The 20,005-nt window shown below is 46.0% G+C and overlaps 1 protein-coding gene across 3 annotated transcripts in view; it reads right to left on the bottom strand.

Moving 5' to 3' along the window:
- Ptprg (protein tyrosine phosphatase receptor type G) overlaps window positions 1-19,505 on the bottom strand; it is a 712,009-nt gene extending 692,504 nt beyond the window's left edge. For 2 of the 3 annotated variants that reach the window (XM_046452933.2, XM_046452931.2), the window contains exon 1: window positions 18,696-19,504. In XM_046452933.2, the coding sequence (XP_046308889.1) occupies window positions 18,696-18,780 (85 nt within the window). In that variant the 5' untranslated portion in view covers window positions 18,781-19,504. Of the gene's footprint in view, window positions 1-18,695 lie in introns of all 3 variants that reach the window. The other variant, XM_046452932.2, reaches the window with a different exon arrangement.
- Between the last annotated feature and the right edge of the window lie 500 nt (window positions 19,506-20,005).

A 20,005-nucleotide genomic window follows, 5' to 3' on the forward strand; every position in this document is an offset into this window, starting at 1 on the left:
TAAACCTTTTTTTAAAAAAAAGAATACAAGTAATAAATGCTAATGAGGATGTGGGGGGAAAAGATACACTCATAGATTGCTGGTGGGACTGCAAAATAGTGCAATCACTTTGGAAAGCAGTATGGAGATTCCTCAGAAAACTTGGAATGGAACCACATTTGACCCCGTTATCCCACTCCTCAGCATATACCCAAGACTTAAAATAAGCATACTATAGTGATGCGGCCACATCAAAGTTTATAGCAGCTCAATTCACAATAGCTAAACTATGGGACCAACCTAAGTACTCTTAACAGATAAATGGGTAAAGAAATATGGTCCATATACACAATGGATATAACTCAGCCATTAAAAAGAATGAAATTATGGCATTTGCTGGTAAGTGGATGGAACTGGAGAATATCATGTTAAGTGAAATAAATCTGGAAAAAAAAATTATAAATAAATAAATAAAATAAATTTCCATCTCTTTTAACATGCACCAACTTTTTCTCTTATCACATTCCCTAAACAATAAAGTATAACAACTATACAGTATAACAATTATTTACATAGTATTTACATTTTATTGAACATCAGAAGTAATCTAGAGAGGATTTAAAGTATACGGGAGATGCACAGAGGCTATATGCAAATATTATACCATTTTGTTTAAGGGACTTGAGCATTTGTGGATTTGGATGTCCTTGGGCAGTCCTGGAACCAGATCCCCACAGATACCAAGGGATGACTGTAGCAAAGTGGAAAGTACAGAATATTTACTCCACTTGAAAGAGCCACTCATTTTAACATTATGTTGGAGAAAGGAACCAAACATCCTTAAAGGGAGTTTGGGATACAGAGACCACCACCCAATCCTACTGACCAAATAAACCCGTAGCTATATTGAATAAAGCCTGAACCCCTGGAAATAACGTGGAGTCCAGAGCTCAGATCCTTCTGGACTTTTAGACACTAAACATGGGAACCTGGGCTTGGATAAAATAAAATAACCAGGAAAGCAAAAGCCAGGGTCTGGGATGGGATATGAGAAAAGATTACAAAGTATCCTCCATCAGGCAGGAGGGACCAGGGCTGCTACCCAGGGGCACTTTTGTCAAGGATCTTGTGTGGGCCACATGCAATGTCTGAAGAGCTCCAAGGTCCCTTCTGCATTTCACACTGCGGAACAGGCGCTCCATTAGAATGCTCAAGGTGTCCTGCTGCCTCTGGATTTCTTGGGCAGCAGAGGCCAGCATGCTTTGCAATCCCCCACAAGACCCATGACACATCATCAACAGGAACCAGAGGGAGAAATCAATGCCAGGAACTCTGCTCAATGCTCAGTCGCAAGCAGGTAAAATGACAATGAAGGCTATTATTTCCAAGTGCTTTCTCTATGCCCGGCAGTGCCCCTATGCCTGTTACAGCACCTTCTATGGCCTTGGTTTTAGTCAGCTTTTCACTGCCATGACCAAAAAGACCTGCCAAGAATGATCTTAGAGGAGAAGTTTATTTGGGGGCTCAGGTTCAGAGGTCTCGGTCCATAGACAGCTGACTCCATTGCTCTGGGCCCAAGATGAGGCAGAATATCATGGCGGAAGAGCGTGGCAGAGGGAAGCAGCTCAGGACATGGCCATCAGGAAGCAAAGGGAGAGAACTCTGCTCAACAAGGACAAAATATAAGCCTCAAAGGGACCCTTCCCAAAGACCCACCTCCTCCAGCCATACCCTACTTGCCTAGACTTACCACCCAGTTAATCCACTCAAGTGGATTAATGCATTGATTAGGTTAAGGCTCTCCAATCATTTCGCCTCTAAATTTTCCTGCACTGTCTCCCACATGCACTTTCGGGGGACATCTCATATCTAAATCCTAAGAGCCTTACTTAATGCATTACTCAAACACCCTCAGGGAGCAGGGGCTATCACCCCACTTCACAAAGACCCAAAGTTAAATAACCCAGCACCCTGTCCTGATACCCAGACTCCCATGTTTGCTAGCCACAGTGTCTTCCAAAAGGCCAAGAGTTTCTCTTGGCTCTAAGTTTTGAGGGGATAAGGATGGCAGAAGAGGTCATCTGGGTTACACAGGACTGTAGCTCTAACCCACTCATCCACAAGGTAAGATAAGGTAAGGCAGAAGGGAGCACTCCAGATGATCACGCAGATAAAAACACACGGTGTGTACCCGGATGACACGTGCTGTGCATACGAGCCCCATTTTAAGCTTCTTTTAATTTAAAACTTTAAGCCTTATTGTAGTCCCACGAAACAGTACAAAGAAACAGATGATATTAATTTTAATGGTATTTTTCTACTTGTTATATCTAAAACACTATCATTTCAATAGGCAATCAATATAAAACTTTAATAGGATGTTTTACATACCTTTTTTCCTGTGTCTTTGAAATCTGATGGGTATTTATACATAAAGCACAAAGAAAATCAGACAAGCCACATTTCAAATTTGCAACAGACACATGAGGGCTAGCGGCTACCAAAGCAGACACAGCAGTTCCACAGACATTTCTGGTAAATGGTCAAGATGTTACCATCAGAGGAAAACTTTGGAGGAAAAACTGCACATCCAGGAACCAAACCAAACCTGGTGCCATCTGAGTATTTGGTATGTCCCATTCATTAATAATGGGTCTCATGTCAGCTTCACAAAAAAATACCTTTTGTCTTTCATCCCAACTCTCAAATTCCCTTACAAAAATAACACTCATCAGAGGATCACTCAAATTTTGAGAAACAAGCTACCCTAAAGGTAACAATGAACTTATTCAAAGTAAACACAAGATACTTACCCAGGTAGCAAAGAGGAAAGAGACCCATTAAGTCAGTCACAGTTTTTAAAACTGCTGTCACCAACCCCATACTTAACACTTACTTAACTAGCTAAGAATTCAGAAGGGTGTCACATTGGAATACAAACAGTCCTGGAGTGCCATAATCTGATGCAAAACCACAGGGCTTTAAAGAAAAGAAAAATAACCAAGTAATTTTAGATCCCCTAAAACTCCATGAGTAGATCTCACCAATTACAATATGATGTAACCACCATCAAGAGATAGATTGGATTTGTTTTTTAACCCTGAATAAACATGAGTGAGTCAAACACAAAACCAACTTCATAGATCAGAGAACTTTAAAAATTGCCCATTTAGCAGCACGACTAATTCCAAGGATGTTAAAGACTTTGGGTGTGGTTCCCCTCGTTAACAGCATTTTCAAAGGTGGGCTAATATGTCTTTAGTAGAGCACAGACAACTCTGTGATCGATTAGCAATGTCTGCCATGGCTAAGGGACTGGGAATCCTGGGCTCAAATGCCAACTTCTAACCCTGTGTAGAAAATTTGCAAAACAATGTAAGAATAAGAAGAAGACATGCACTGCTCACTTGCACTTTTCCTATGCACCCAGAGGATATGATGGGCCCCATTTTTATCACAGAGCTATGTAACAAGGCATATGCATCCAGATAATTTCAGTAATGAAAATACCAACAGTATTAGGAAGAAAAACCTATATCTATAAATCCGTTTCTTCAAACTATGGGGCATACAGGGTAGATTAAACTTCAACAGCTGTTACAGTTTCTCTTCAAACTATGGGGCATACAGGGTAGATTAAACTTCAACAGCTGTTACAGTTTGGATTTAAGGTGTCTTCCAAAGGCCCATGGGTTAAAGGTTTGATCACCATCCTGTGGTAGGACCTTGAGGAGGTAGCTGAATCTTTGGACCTTGAGGAGGTGGTTCAACCTTTAGGAAGTGACTTCTCAAACACTCAAAGGTGAACACACTTCCTGCACTCTCTGCTCCCACCATGATGGAATGCCTTGCCACAGATCCAAACCAGCATGGACTGAGCCAAAATAAACATTTCTTCTTTTAAGTTGATTATCTCAGGTATTTTGTTACAGCAAGGGAAATGAGCCCCACAAGAGTCATCTCTGCTAAATTGCAGTCAATAAAAAATGTTCCTGAGTAGCCATGGGGGCCTTAAATTCATCTTCCATCAGCTCTCTTAATAAAGAAGAAGCATGACAGCATCCAGCGAGCCAGTTCCAACCTGGTTCTGCCACTTCAATATCTGTGGGCTGCCCACTCTCACTGAGCTTCAGCCTCCTCGACTCTTCGTGGCATTGCATAGCATTCATTAAGAGCGTGTTTATGCAAATATTTGTTGCCTATATCTTGAAAACAGCTATTAAAAACAGGTACAATTTATAAGGTTCTGTATCCCCAATGCTTTTCTGATGATTTGCCCACAAATCTCATTTCATCTTCACAAGGAGCCTAAGAGTTTGAACCTAACATTATGAGTTTACAAATGAGGAAACCAAATAGGCTAAGTAACTAGACAAAAATTAATAAAGTACAGCCAGGCATGGTGGCACACACCTGTAATCCCAGTGATTCAGGAGGCTGATGCAGGAGGATCACAAGTTTGAGGCCAGCCTCAACAACTAAGTGAGACCCTGTCTCAAAATAAAATTTAAAAAAAAAGAAAAAAGGCTGGAGATGTGGCTCAATGGTAAAATACCCCCGGGTTCAATCTCCAATACCAAGGAAATTGAAAAATTAAAAAATTAAAAGCAATAGCAGCTAAAAAGTTACTCTTCTTGAAAGCATTAAAAATGTTTAAGAATTGCAGTTGTAGCTCAGTGTTGGAGCACTTGCCTAATATGTGTGAGGCACTGGGTTCCATCCTCAGCACCATAGAAAAATAAATAAATAAATAAAGGTAGTGTTTCTGTCTACAATTAAAAAAAAAATTTTTTTTTAAAGTTCAAAAAGAATTCTAATGCCAGACTGACCCAACTCCTATCACGTGAAATAATTTCAGCAGTTTCTTCTAAAGTTGACCAGTTGAAAAATGATGGACTGATGCCTAAAACTGTCAAGGGATAGTCCACACCCTCCACTCACATCTTTACACTCATTCAAGAAAAAGGAAAAAAAAAAATCTAGCTGGATCAAGAATAAAATAGGCCAGGCACGGACTAGCCAATTTCCTAGAAATGTGTTTCTGCCCAAACACATTTGGAATCAGCCTGCCGCACAGGCCAATGTGTATCTAACTGAGGGCACTAGCCAAGGTGGGTAGGCCAGTCAGTACTTGTCACCCAAGCAAAAATGGTCAGTTGTAGTGTCCTTCTCCTAGATCAGAGCTATCTCTAAGCAACCGATGAACATGCATCTTCCCGCCATCTGGTCAGCTGCAGCAGGCTCTGCTGCCCTCTACATACCTCACCATCCTGTTTCTAGAACAACCAAAGCAGAAATGAGAGTGCTGCTTCTAGGTAATATTAAAGCCAAGGCCGTTTGTGATATAATGACCACCAGAAGAAGAGAATGTAGCCTAAGCTATTCCAGAAGAGAGGTGAGGTTTGCTACCACAGCAACCATCCAGCCCACAACCCTGACCTTGAACTAGAATACAGCCTGTCATCAGCAATAGACAACCTTGCTGGCTGGCCACCGAGGTGCAAATTGAGCTTTTCCGTTTTGAAAGACAACATCTACCCTCCAAATTCTCTTAAGGAAGACGTCCACCTCTGACATCATCATCTCTCTAAAAGGACACGATACACAAATGTGAGATGTCTGGGAACAACATGCAATGATTATCAGTGTCTTGTAAAATGTCCTGTGGTCCTTTTGGAGAGCATGATGCTACTCATCCTGTCAGTCCTCAAATGTGACTACTGCCACCTGGACACTGAGGATACAACAGATGGGAGAAGGGACGTGGGCCTGTCCTCACCAACCATCTAATCAGGCGTGGAGTCATAAATGGGGAATCCATTCCCTCAAGTCTTCTGTCTGTCCAAGTCACAAGCGGGCAACTCTACTCAATACAAACCACAGGCTTTCATAGGTTGTGCTGGAAAATTTAAAGTATGTGAAACTTCTATCACTTATTAGAAATCCGTCTACAAAAATTAGGGGTGCAAAAATTTAAGTGGCAAGGGACCCACTAATACAGCATCTCCAATACTGATCTATTTCAATTATACCGTATTGATCACTGGCCTCCTTTATTGGCCCATGTCATGGTTTAGAAATACAGTGTCCCCCAAAAACTCATGCAAGAATTTTCAGAATTGAAATGATTAGGCTCTGAGTCTTAACCGGTGGATTAATCCACTGGCATGGATTAACTGGGCAGAAACTGGAGGCAGGTAAGGTGTGGCTGGAGGAGGTAGGCCACTGGGGGCGTGCCTTTGAGGTTTACATCTGGTCCCTGGTGAGCACAGTGCTCTTCTGCTTCCTGTTGTCACATCCTGAGCTGATTTTCACCTTTGGCCCAGAGTTAAAGAGTCAGCCAACCATGAACCGAACCTCTGAAACCATGAACCAAAGTAAACTTTTCCTCCTGTACATTGTTCTCATCAGATCATTGGGTCCCAGCAACAAAAACCTGACTAAAACACCCCACATCATCCCCATCTTGCATACTTTGTTAACAAGAAAGTCCCAAGAGAGCCAATTCTTCCATCAAAGGAGAGAGTATTTGAATCACTTCTTTTTCATTGATCAAGCCAACAGTTATTTAGATCATCAACAGATGTCAACATGTGACTGTGAAACATGCAAGCAGCAGGCCATTTGCAGAGCCAAAAAAAGGACCCAACTAGCCCAGCTGAGCTTCAGCTTCATAGGCTAGATTGACAGCAAAAAATCCCATTGACTGACAGTCAACAATCCATGTGTGCTTACACTAGTGCCTGTGCACATACATGCATCCAATCCAGGCAGTATAAACCCTAAACAAGCATTTAAAAAAAAAACCTATCTCTCAGGTAGTAATCACCTATCCAAGGGCAGCCAACACCTCCAGGGATCAGCTACTGTTGTAAATAACCGCTGCGGGCCAGGTGCGCGCCCCATCCCAAGGGGCAGCGGCTATTTAATTCTGGCTTAGTGACGTTGCCAACCAACGAGGAGGCTGCCTAACTCCCGATTTTTCCAAAGTAACCTAGCCTTTTATGGGAATCTCCCATGAGGGCAGGAGGTTCCATCTGTTTTGGTCACCATTGTCTTACCAGTGCACAGAACAGCACCTGGCACATGGGAGGTTCTTGGAAGACACTCTAAGGCATGAATGTGAAAGGCTCCATTTTTTTCTCTTTTATTTAAATCCAGTCTGACCAAACAGAGCATCTGTTGGCTAAATGCCCTCTACCGAAATCCAGATCATTGAAATAACTGTCCTCTCTCCACTTCTCTCTTCTACATTGAGACCAAAAAAATCCAGAACTAGCCTTGATTTCTCATTTTAGAGAGACTCCTTCCTCACCACCCCAACCATTAGATTTTTTTGTTGTTGTTGTTTTATTTTAGTACTGGGATGGAACCAGGAATGCTCAAATGCTCAACCCCTGAGCTACATCTCCAGCCCATTTTTTTTTTTTAAGTCATCCGGTAACTTCATTGGCATGCACGAACCTCTGGTTTTATTAATCTGGAGTTTTGAAGAAATAAGGCTGAATGTTCATTTAAAAAACACAAAACCAAGCAATCCTGGGATAGTGTTACTGAGGGGTATTACACATGTAGTCATGTTTCCTGAATCAGGTATTATTATCTTGTTTTAATGTAAAAAAAACTCAGACTGACCCCTGCTGGACTTCTGTAGCAGCGCTGTTATCTTTGGGGTGTGCAGCTGGGATCCGGGTCCTTGGTGTCCTGAACAAAGAACGGAGCAAGACACACAGAAATAATAGCAAAGTACAGAGCAGTTGAAGGCAAAGGTAGAAATAGCACTCCAAAAGGTATAGCAGAGTGGGACCAGCAAGAGAGAGGCTCAAGGCCCCATGTCTGGAAATTGGTACTTCGTATGCTGAGCTGTGAGGCGTTCTCTTCCCTATAGAGACCTGATAGAAGACCTTACTCCGTTTGCTCCCATTGATCATCTTATGACACCTGACGGAAATGAGTGTCCAATTTTCCCCCCTTGGTTACTTTAGAACACCTAATTTAAATACTGTCCACTTGCCAGGCTCAATGGTGCACCTGTAATTCCAGCAGCTCGGGGAGGCCGAGGCAGGAGGATCGCGAGTTCAAAGCCAGCCTCAGAAAGTTAACGAGGCCCTAAGCAACTCAGCGAGACTAGTGTCTCAAAATAAAATATTAAACAAGGGCTGGGGATGTGGCTCAGTGTATAAGCACCTCTGGGTTCAATCCCTGGTACCAAAAAATAAAATAAAATACTGTCCACTTTACCCCCATGAGTCTTTTTAGAATACCAACCCTGTGGCAGGAGTTATCATGGGAAGTTATCGTGGGCGATAAGTCCTCAGTGGCAGGAGTGGTCATGCTAATGGGACTTGATGCCTCATCTCCAGGTCTTGACAGCAGCATTTTTCTTGTATCCCTACTCGGCAAACTTGGGAGTCCCTGAACTCCTACTAACAGCATCAGTTTGTAAACCTGATCTCTGTCTGATGTCACTGCCTTTGATCTGCACTTCTGCTGACATTTAGGGCACACTGTCACCTACTCCTTTAGTTTTATTTATGTATGTACATATGTATGTATTTTTCAGTAACAAGGATTGAACCCAAGGGTATTTTACCTCTGAGACACAATCCCAGCCCTTTTTTATGTTTTATTTAGAGACAGAGTCTCAGTGACTTTCTTAGTGCCTGACTTTTGCTGAGGCTGGGTTTGAACTCACAATCCACCTGCCTCAGCCTCCCGGGCCGCTGGGATTACAGGTGTGTGCCACCACTCCAATCCACCTTCTCCTTTTTCACAACTAACCCTCTAAAGTTGACTTGGTGCTTTTTCACCCACATTAGCTCATTCATGTCACCAACCCAAACACCTCCTGCTTATTTATAGCCTCAAAGACCAAGAGCTCTGATCCCCAATCAGGGTCAGGTCCCTGGATTACAAACTCTTACTATTATACCCTGGAATGGCTTTGCTATTCACTACCGTAATTAAATGCCACGAAAGCAGATACGAAAAGTAGACGCCGTTTATTATTATTATTTTTTGTGGGACTGGGAATTGAACCCAGGGTCTTGTGCAAGCTAGGCAAGCACTCTAAAAACTAAGCTAGATCCTCAGCCCTACGAAAGCAGATATGAAGTCCTTCTTGTTTACCACTCTATCACTACACTCCTGGCCCATAGGTGCTCAATAAATATCTGCTGAATAAATGAGTTTCTGGGGGTAGGGAAACTTACAGCATTCCATTAACTAGAATCTGCCCACCATCTTGTTGCTACTCCCTGGAGATATTCTGTTTTTCCCCTTTTTAAAATTTTTTTTTTAGTATCACGCATTGAACCCAGGGGCGCTTAACCACTGAGCCACATTCCCAGCCCATTTTTTTAGTTTTCATTTTAAGACAGGGTCTTGCTAAGTTGCCCAGGGGCTCATTAAATTGCTGAGGCTGACCTTGAACTTGAGATCCTCAGGGCTCCTGAGCTGCAGGGATTACCAGAGTGCAACACCTGCTCAGCTCAATGGTACCCTCTTGAAACTGTACAACCTATAGACAAAAGTGGAGGCAATATTCTCTTCCCTTTGGGATTTATAAAACATCTGGCTTTCCTGGAGGTAGCAAGGTTAGCAAGATAATGGAAGGGATCTTAGCTCTGTAGGAAGCAAACTCACAGGAAAAAGGAACAGGAAGTGCACCTCACAAATCACAATAAGCACCAGGCACCTGACTTGCACATTGCAAAAGGGCCACAACCCTGCCAAACTACTGAGCATAGGGTCCATAATCTCTAAAATTCCAAAAGAATTTTAGAAGCTATTTAGTTAAGGGTGAAGAAAACATCCCCAAAGTAATCAAAACCCTTCACATGCTCCCACAGCTGCCTAGCCAGCCACTTTGACAAAACTCCAGAGGAAAAAAATCCAAAATCCAAACCATCTCTTGCCAAGTTCAAGTCCAGCTCCCTCAGACCTGTGCCTGAAGTCACACATGATTCAGAGCCTGTAGCCCGCACTCAGATGATATACGGGATAATAAAAATACCACATTATTACCAAGTAACTATAGTCAATGCCCCCAAACAGTAGTTCTCAAACGACAAATCAAATCGATTTCAATTATTCTTAAGAGGAGTCAAAAAAAAAAAAAAAAAACCTCACCACCAACAAATTCACTCTATCTACAGTTATTATCTGCTTATTCAGAAGCTCAAGTAATTTGCTAAAAGGTCGTCCCTTTGATGTAACCAAATAAAATCCTATGCTAATTGCATTACTTCCTTATTTAATTGTAGCAAATACAGGAAGACACCTTTATTCCACCCAGCATTTAGGGGACTGACTTACATAGGAAAAATAATATAGGAGAAGGCGTAAAACTGGGTCTTTTAATTGTCTCTCCTGTGCAATTAGGAAAAACTGGAAACTGCCTTCAAACAGCAACTGCTCTGAAAACCAAAATAATCCTAAGAGATGATTAGAGAAACCTACTATAGCCACCCCCACTAACTGCCCAGGTGACCTCAGATGAGTGAAAACTTTCCCCTGCTCAAGTTTGCTCATTCCAAAGTGGCAATAGGCATGGTTTCTACTTCCAAAGAGAATTAAAGGCATATAAAAAACCCAGGCACAGGGTCTAGATGGTGCACATGCTCAGTGAGTATGGGCTATCATAACCACTGCACCCATTTTAGAGATGAAAAAGCTGAGGTGTGTTTGTCCAAGACAACTGCTACAATGGACCTAGAAGTCCAGCCTCAGTGTGTGAGGACTTGGTATGGTTTCTAAATAAAAGGTATATATACCTGGAATTCCCAGACCCTCAGCACCACCCAATCCCACTTCCAAGAGATGTTGGGTCACTTGCCGAAGGCAGTGTTGCCACCCAGTGCCAGCACTAAGAACAGCCGCCAGCCCTGAGCCTCCATAGTACCCAAATGGCAACACTTCAGAAAAAGGGGTATTATTATCTATTTATTTATTTATTTTTGGTACCGAGGAATGATCCCAGGGATGCTTAACCACTGAGTCACACCCCCCGTCCTTTTTATGTTTTATTTAGAGACAGAATCTCGCTGAGTTACTTAGGGCCTCCCTAAATTGCTTTGAACTCTTGATCCTCCTGCCTCAGCCTCCCAAGCTGCTAGGATTACAGGTTTGCACCCAGCTAAGGGGTATTATTTTTTTAAATGGACAGGACTATGAATACATAACAGACCCTCCTAAGAATTTTGAAAAAGTTTTAAAGACAATCTTGACATCAACAGCATGTTCCCTACTCATCAAGACTCTGCTTGGTAAATGGCTTCTGGCTGCACGCCCCCTACCCAAATTATTCCAAATTAATGAGTTTATCTGATTGAAGTGTGCAGAGGAATTCGGGAGGCGGCAGCAGCATGAGAACTCAGCTCTTTGATTCACAGAGTAACTGATATGAATTCCTCAAAAGCAAACCCGCTACATTATACAACAACCGCTCCCGCTCGCCTTGTTAGAAAGATAGTATCACAGACCCAAAAATAAGACCAGTTGTCCTATTTTCTTCCATGGAAGTGTTACATATTCCATGAACTATGCTTTCATTCCTCCCTTTTCAGTTGCTAGATTTCAGCAGCCAACTGTGTCACTTTGCTACACCCCAAAAATAGCTAAACCGAGTAGTTTAAAAATCACATTTTGTTGTTTGGCCAGAAAACCATCAGGCTGATTTCAGTCTGAAAGAAAAAAATAAAAGTGATCAGAGGACAGGGGCCGCACCTGGGTCTGGGGGTTCCCTCTCGACCCCTTGGCAGGTCTGGATCTGTGAAAACAGGGACACAGGGACACTATGTGTTGTTCCAGGGTCACCCAGGCGCAAAGGGAAAGCAGCCAGTCAATAGTACTGTTTGCTTCCCATCGGTGGCACCAAATTAAAACCCCAGAATGCCAGCAACAGAGCACAGGTCCACAGAAGAGGAGCCAGCACCAAGGCATTCTTCCTGCAGGGAACCTGGGAGACGCACATGGAGCATTTTCAGCCTTCGGGAAGCAATTTTCCCATTGGAAACAGAAAAGGCAGAGACGCTCTTTGCACTGTGGACAAGGAGGGACGAGGCAGTACCTTACACCTCGTGGAGACGATCTCATCTCTTCAACCTCCAAATTTAACAGTTTTATTAATTTGATCTGAGATGATCTCCAGCCAGTCCTTCTTTCCCAACCCCAGTAGCAAGGCCAGGCACAAAACCCCATTATATGTACATTATACAAATAAAAAAAACCAAATGTGTTTATACCTACATGGTCTTTGGCTCCGTTCTCCTCTCTCCATACGCTCCTATTCAAATCTCTTTCACACACATGAAAATGGTGAATGTATTGAGACTCACTATTTATCATGTAATGATAAGTATGATACTTATAAATGATAAGTCCTTAACATGAATTTTCATTCCAGTCGCATAATGATCTGAGGAGTCAGGATACAATCACCATCTCATTTCACAAAATGGAAAACAAAAAAGAGAGGCACAGAGATGTTAGGTAACTTGTCTAAGGTGACAGAGCTAGTTAGGGCAGAAGCAAGCTGGTTCCAAAGGCCCAAATTCTTAGTCCTCTAATATTCCATACAATTCTCCATGGGAACCTGATTTAGAAAAAGTTAAAAGCATTAACAAGTTCCAAACTACTACAGGATTTCTTCTTGCTCTGTGCTGGCCAAGACTCTTCTAAACTGGCCAACACATACCAAAGTTCTCATTCATGGTGTGAATCGCCTCCCACAGGACCAACCCGAAGGATAACAGAAACACCGCCCAATTTGAGCTTCCAAAACAGAGCACTGCGTAGAGAGAACCTGATGCCCATTACCCAGTCTAAAGAACACTTGTTAAAATGTTTTTTAAATGTTAGTCATATCAAGTGCCCATCAAAACCACAAGCCCGCACAGACCTAGTAAGCCATTTCCCATTGATTTTTTATTCTGTCTGAAACACTAAACATTTTATTACATATGACACCAAGTAAAATGGCCCCTCCAATTACAGGTGTCCCTAAACGGGAATATTGTTCATGGCATCCTCTAGCTAAACCCAACCCTCTTGCACAGCCACTGCTTACAGAGCTGGCCATCCTTCTCAGAATAGGGGTCAAGTGTGAATCACCTGCTAGACATTCCTGGAATCATGGACTTCCCTCCAAGTGAGATTCACCGGAGTTACTTCCAGATTTTTATTCTTCTAAGAGATTAACAATTCGTTGGTTCTGGAAATTTGAGACAGGAGCATTGTAAGGGAAAAAAAAAAACAGGGGGAAGTAAACACAGAGTGGTGAAACACATCATTTTTAGAAGGACTGTATGTGTGCCCACGTGCATGTTTGTGGTGCTGGGGATCAAACAAAGGGCCTCATGCTAAGCAACTCTACCATTGAGCCAAGCCCCCAGCCTTGGGGTCACTATTGTTTTGTTTTGTTTGTTACAACTTAACATAAACAGCATTAAAATAAGTCAAAGCAAAGTCAGTAGCCTATCATCTTTTTTCCTAAATGCAAAGAACATTCTCATAGTCCCTGCACTTACTTGGCTCTTTGCAGGCAAGAAGGTCGCCCCATTCCTCAGACAGGGAAATAGAGGTACTTGATCTTTTAATCTTTTGCAAATATTTACCAAGGGCCAAAAGCATGCACAGACAACTTTGGCCTAATATGTGCCCAGGCCACATTGTTCTGGGACATATTCAGTGACAGTTGCCAAATTCCACAAGAAGGTCTCACAGTCTCAGAACATTTCTCACTTGCCTGAGCCCCTCCCTCTACCTCAGCAGTGGCTGCTGGCTTGACCCAGATTGAGCCCTGGTGGAGAATTCAGAATTGGGACCCTCTTTCTTGGCTTCCACTACATTATTAGATTTTATTCCCTACACAGGCGCAGCCAAGAACACAGCGCAAGGGATTCTCACTCATCATCTGATAGCAGCCAACCTGTAACCAAGGTGTACCAAGGACTTACTGAAGGGCATTAAATACTGTTGAGGGAACTTCAAATGTTCCCAGTTTTCCTCTTTATAAAATATGACCTCTAGAAAAGTGTGCCCCCAGGATAAAGGGTCAATCGTAACTTCTAATCTCCAGATTCCAAATACACACTCACAATCTTCAACCTGCTTAGAAACAACATGCATAGCCCCACATACTGCTAGTAAAACACTGGATGCAAATTAGATTAAAAACCACCACCACACAGAGTGGTTGTGCATGCCTATAATCCCAAGGGCTTGGGAGGCTAAGAAAGGAGGATTGCAAGTTTGATGACTTAGCAAGTGACTTAGCAAGATCTCAGTGACTTAGCAAGACCCTGTCTCAAAATTAAAAAAAAAAAAAAAAAATAGGGATGGGGATGTGGCTCAGTGGTTAAGCATCCCTGGGTTCAATCCATAGTATTACCAAAAAAAGAAAAGCAAACACCACCACCTTTCACAGTCAAAGGCTAACTGTAAAAACAACCTACTAGCTACCAGTGCTTAACCCAGATCAGATCAATTCCAATGCCTAGACTCTTTTTTTGGGTAAGAAGTTGCCAAAAGAAAAAAAAAAAGGGAGCGGAGAGATAGGAAAAGAGAACAAGTAATAATGATCACATTAGGCCATTTACAATGATATTACATGAACAGCAAGGAATTGGTGCACAATCATAACCCCATACGTGCGATGTTTATCTTAGGAGATTTTCAGAAGAAAAGTAAATCTGGAAGGTTTTTTTGTGTTGTTGCATTAAATTGTCAGCATTTCCTGGACAGCTTCATGTAAACAACATAATTTGTGTCCAGTGAAAACAGGGACCTGTTCTCAGATTCACCATGGGACAGCACCTTTCATATGCTAACAAACCTTTCCTACACCCTTTCTTCCTCCAGGGACCCTTACTCCCTCTATTTCAAAAGATCCTGTAACACCTATTTGTATTAATGTTCCTGCTTCATCAACCCTCTCCCATGAACACTGTCTAGGAGGGAATATCAAAAAACTTATTTCATAAACATTGTCCAAAAAAGACCTAGTTTAGAGACTGGGTAAAAAGTCTTCCAAGGATATATTTGACATGGGGGATAGGGAGAACCTGTGTGATTCCCTCACAGGGTATCTGAGAGTAAGATGGCCAACTTCCAAATATTACTTTTGCCTTCTACTAAGAAGGCCAGGAGGGATACCCATCAGGACTAAAGCATGCAAAAACATGCAAATGCAGGAAATCTCGAGATGGCTTAGGGGAAATTGAGATTCACAGGACATCAATCATGGATCTTCCAATTCTGATATATCAGGCTATACAGCTGAGCTTGTCCAACCAAAGTATTTCCAACGCAGCCACCTGGATGCAAAGGAATCATGGTACAAAACACTGGAATGAAAAAGAAGTTTCACTGGGAGGGCCAAGAGAGAAACCTATTTTTAAAAAGAGTTTGTGCTGAATAGCTGGAGAATGCAAAAGAGCTAAAAGGTTAACCCTTCCAGGTAACATGATTTTAACATCCTGTGACTGGAGATGCCGTACCAGATATTTAAATGAATTGTAAGTAGGATTTGCTTTAAAATAATGAGCGGAGACAGGCAGAGTAAAGAAGCATGACCAGAGAGAGGAAACTGGGAGGTACTTGGGAATGAAATTAGCCAAATTAACTGTTATATTATTGCATGTACAAATATGTAACAAGAATCTCATTGTTGTGTATAATTATAATCACCAAAAAGGAGAAGAAGAAAAAAATATTTGGACGGGGTGGGGTGGGGTGGGGTGCGAAGGGGGCATAGATGAAATCAGACTGAGTTGACAACTGTGGAAGCCCAGTAAGAGATAATAGAGGTCCATTATAGTCTTCTGTATTTATGTTTTTTATAATAATTTTTTTGAAAAAAGATATAGAAGAATGCAAGATGCACAATATCAGGTTTGATAATCCTTCCGCTTTGCGCTTTGAAAGCCATCACTTGAAGCACTAAAGGGGAGGCGGATTCCACACCTGCCCTGCTGTTCAAAGAGTAAAAGCCACCCTTTGCCGATTCGGATCCCCTGGGGAAAGACCTATGCCGGGGCTGTTTTCAAAGCCTTCTTCAACTACAGAGACCCTGAATCCCGAACTGGATTTGGGTTAAGATCTCACAAAGAAGACCCTAATCCAATACTAGAAGCATTTTTATCCCTCTGGTCAAACACTGAAATGCTTCAAAGGTATCATGGGAGTCCCCCAGAGAACTCTGGACACCCCGCACTACACACACACACACACACACACACACACACGATTTCAGACGTCCAAGGAGCTGGAGAGGAGACCAGTGGCCCCCTCCTGGCGCCCAGGGGCGTCGCAGCCCCCCAGCCTCGAACCTGGGCGGGTGAGCCCCATCCCCGCTGCGTGGAGGTGGCGGAGGCCCACCAGTGGAGGTGGCAGGAACACGATGAGTGGCTCGGGGGCGCCCCCTGAGGTCCACCGGCGTCGCGGCACCCTCGGAAAACCGAAAACCGGTGTCTTTCAGGGCTCTGACATTTTAACTTTGCCTGGTTCTAAAAGCCGCGACACACTCTTCTGGCTGTACTTTTCCAAACCATGCCTCCCACCACCCCCCTTCCCTTCCTACACCCCTCGGCTCCCGGACAAGGATAAAGACTATTTATCTCGCATCACGGGCACAGAAATAAAATAGGGAATAAGAAAGTGGTCCAAGCCCCACCAAGGCAGCATCCCTGACAAGTCCCATTTTGGATTTCAAGCTTCCTTAGACACCAAAAGAAAAAAAAGAAAAGAAGAAAAAGAAAGAAAGAAGAAAATCATGGTGGGAACATTAACTCCATCACCGAATAGGAAGGCCAGAAATGACACTGGGAATTGGTTTCTCAAGGCTGCCCTCCGATGCCTTTCCCCTTCCCCTATTTAAGCGTGGCCCTCACAAAGCCCCTGTGTGTACCTGAACCCACTCAGTCGCCAAGTCGGTGCCAAAGGAGCTCCTAGCAAGGGGAGACGACTAATACAAACACTGACCGGTGGCCTTTAAAGGGGAAAGGGTGGCTCTTTCTTAGGAGAAATGCCCCATGGTCCCCAGTCCCGTGGAGGCAGGACTTTGGTGGGCAGATACCAGGCCTCCAGGTTACTGTGGACATACATCCTCGCTCAGCCTCAGGGCTGGGTTTCTGGACTGTGGCAAGAGCTCAGTGCAGCTCCGGAGACTGAAGAGAAAAAAGGGGGGGGGGGCTGAAAAAAAGACAATGTTTTGCCTCTCTGTCCCTCAAGGCCACCCCGGAGCCTGCAGAGGGTGCACTCGCAGCCAGTCCCTCTGGAGAGGGTCCCCGAGGGCAACCAGGACGCCCGCGCCCTGCTCTGGGGTGCACAACGGGGCTACGGGACCCTCTGCACCAAAACCTGGCGCTCTGACTGCCTGGGACAGGCGGCTGTTGCCAGGGAAAGCAGAAACATCAGGACACAAGCCTCTTTTTTTTTTTTTTTAATTCAGATAACCCCCACCTCCAAGTACCCAAGAACTGGTGGATGAGAAGGCAGAAAAAACGGGGGATTCTATGTCCTCAGGGGAGTGAAAAATGAAGAGTCGCCTCCTTTTCCCCCACTCTTTCCCCCAGGCTAGGGCAGAGGACGTGGCCTCCATCCCCAGGGAAGGAGCTGGACAGCTTCGAGGGAGCTTGGGGATGCAGCACGGGGGCCCAGCCAGAAGGGAAAGAAAGGCAGCTGGCCTCTGCCCTCCCGAAGCGGGAAGGGTGTCTGCCGGCTGCGGGAAGTGGAGGGTCGCCGAGCTGCACACCGTTACGTGCAGTGATTTATTATTGTCACCAGTGGCCAATATTGTTCCTGTCTTAACCTGGCCAGAAAGGAGCGGGTCTGGGTCTGTCAGCCGCGAACAGCCTGCAAAAGGGCAAAGATGAAGGTAGGCAGGGCGTGCGAGCCAGGGAAAAAATCCTCCCGGCGCGAACCGCAACCCAGACGCCGACCCGCCCCCTGCGCCCCGACTCAGGCAGCCCGGCAAGGCAAAGCAGCCAAGGAAAGGGGGTCGCGGGACGCGAGAGAACCGATCTCCCTTAACAGCCTACTCTCTGCCCTCCCACTGTGCCCAGGCCCCCACGCCCAGAGAGCTGCCTCGCGCCAGCACCGAGGCGTAGCCCGCGCCCCAGACCCAGCTGGGGTAAGGAGAGGCGCCCCCGGCCCCTGGAACCAGAAGGCGGGCTGTTCCCCTAATGCTACGCGGCCAGCCTCCAGCTACTATCCCCGAACACCAGCGCTTCCAAGGGGTCGGAGAACTACAAAACGAGCTCCCTTTAAGAGCTCTTTCAATCCCCGCTGGAGCGAGGGAAGCACCCAGGACCCCCCAAAACCCACAGAAGCATCCTTCTCACGGCCTTAGTCTCGCCAACCGTCCTACAACTCTAGCCTCCCGATTGGCGCCGGATCAGCAAAGCAAGTCCCCTTTTCTCCAGACTCCAGCTTCCCGAGCCTCCCCCCCACCCCAAACCAGAGCTGGAGCAGACCCCTGGTTTACAATCCTTCTACCCGGCTGGCCCCTGCTTTCACCCTCTCAGACCACCAGTCCCGCCAAACGTCGCCAGAACCAGTGAAGCAGAGCCCCTTTTCCTCCCCGAGGAGCCCGGCCCCCCACCACCCTCTCCAGGGTCTCTAGGACTGGCGCCCAAGCTCCGCGCTCCGGCAACAACTCGGCATACCCAGCGCGCGCGGGCCGGGGCTGCGTGCCCTCGGCCGCCGGCACTCACCGGGGAAGCACACCACATAATGGAGCACGGAACTGGTGATTTTCAGGAACAAAATCCACCAACACGGTTCCAGTAACCTCCGCATGTCCGAAAACGCACATCGAAAAGAAGAAAGCAGGGGGGGTAAACTTGTTGAATAAGTTCTTGCTTCCGTGCGAGCCTCCGCTAAGCCTGGGCGCTCTCCCGGCTCGCCAGCTCCACGGGCCCCCCACGCTCAGCGGCGAGTCCCCCTGGAATCCGGGAAGCCGCCGAGCGCCCCCCCGGAAAATCTCAAAAAGTGACTGAGGATGCAAAGCCACGCTGGGGACGATCCTCTCGGCGGAGAAGGGCTGGTTGCCGTTCAAACAGCAGAGAGCGGAGCGGGCAGGGCGAGGAGTGGGCGGACGGCGACGAAGCCCGGGGCCCGGGGCAGGCAGGGACCGCGGGCGGCGACGGCGAGCAGCCGAGGATCTCCAACTTGAGTCGGCAGCACAGCGCAGCCGGAGAGCCGGCGGGCGGCGGCGGGCTGATCGCGGCGCGGCGTCTCCGGGCTTCAGGCAGGCAGCTCCTTCCAGGGCCCCGGGAAGGAAGGAGGCATGTTTGCGATCGGGGAAGGGGAGGGCAGAGGCGGGGGGATCGAAGGGCCCCCCCAGAATAGAAACGGCCGGAGGAAACGCAGGAAAACACAAAGGATCTCAGAGGGGCGCTGGGGCGAGGGCGCCTTCAGTCCATGCTCCTGAAAGTTGTGGCTCCGGCGCAGGCTGGGGAGGAATCGGGAGCGCGGGGCTGGAAACTGGCCATGCCTCCATACAGGAAGTAACATGTGAGCATGGATCCTGGCAGAGACTTTAAAGCCGGCGAGCGGGCGAGCGAGCGAGCAGGGGGCGCGCAGCGGCGGGGACGCGCTGTGACGACGGGGGCGCGCAGCCCGGGGCAGCCGGCGACGGGAACGCGCGCTCCGCGCTCTTAAAGCGGCCACGCTTGGCTCCCGCCTTCCGAAGGTCCCACAGCTCAGCTTTGCAAGCGCACCCTGGGAGCTGCGAGCTCTACTGGGAAGAGTTTTGGTGGCTGGGGGTGACTCTGGCTCAATCTCGGAGACAGAGGAGGGCGGCAGCCTTCAGGGGCCGACGTGCCTGCCAGATTCCCGTTGTGCGAGTTCTCAAAGACGCTGCGCGCTCCGCGCGTTTGGCTAGATTCCCCAGTCCGCGTAGCTCGCTGATCCCGGACTTGGGGTGGGGTTAGGGGTGGCTTGGCCCGAGTCTGGGGAAAAGACAGAGGCAACCAGCTGCCTGTTCTAAGGCGAGAGGGTTTCCTGTTAGCTTCACTGCCTT

The sequence above is a fragment of the Marmota monax genome, unplaced genomic scaffold (assembly GCF_021218885.2).
Source record: "Marmota monax isolate L192 unplaced genomic scaffold, Marmota_monax_Labrador192_F-V1.1 WCK01_AAM20220418_F8-fsc00042, whole genome shotgun sequence".
Classification (NCBI taxonomy): Eukaryota; Metazoa; Chordata; class Mammalia; order Rodentia; family Sciuridae; genus Marmota; species Marmota monax.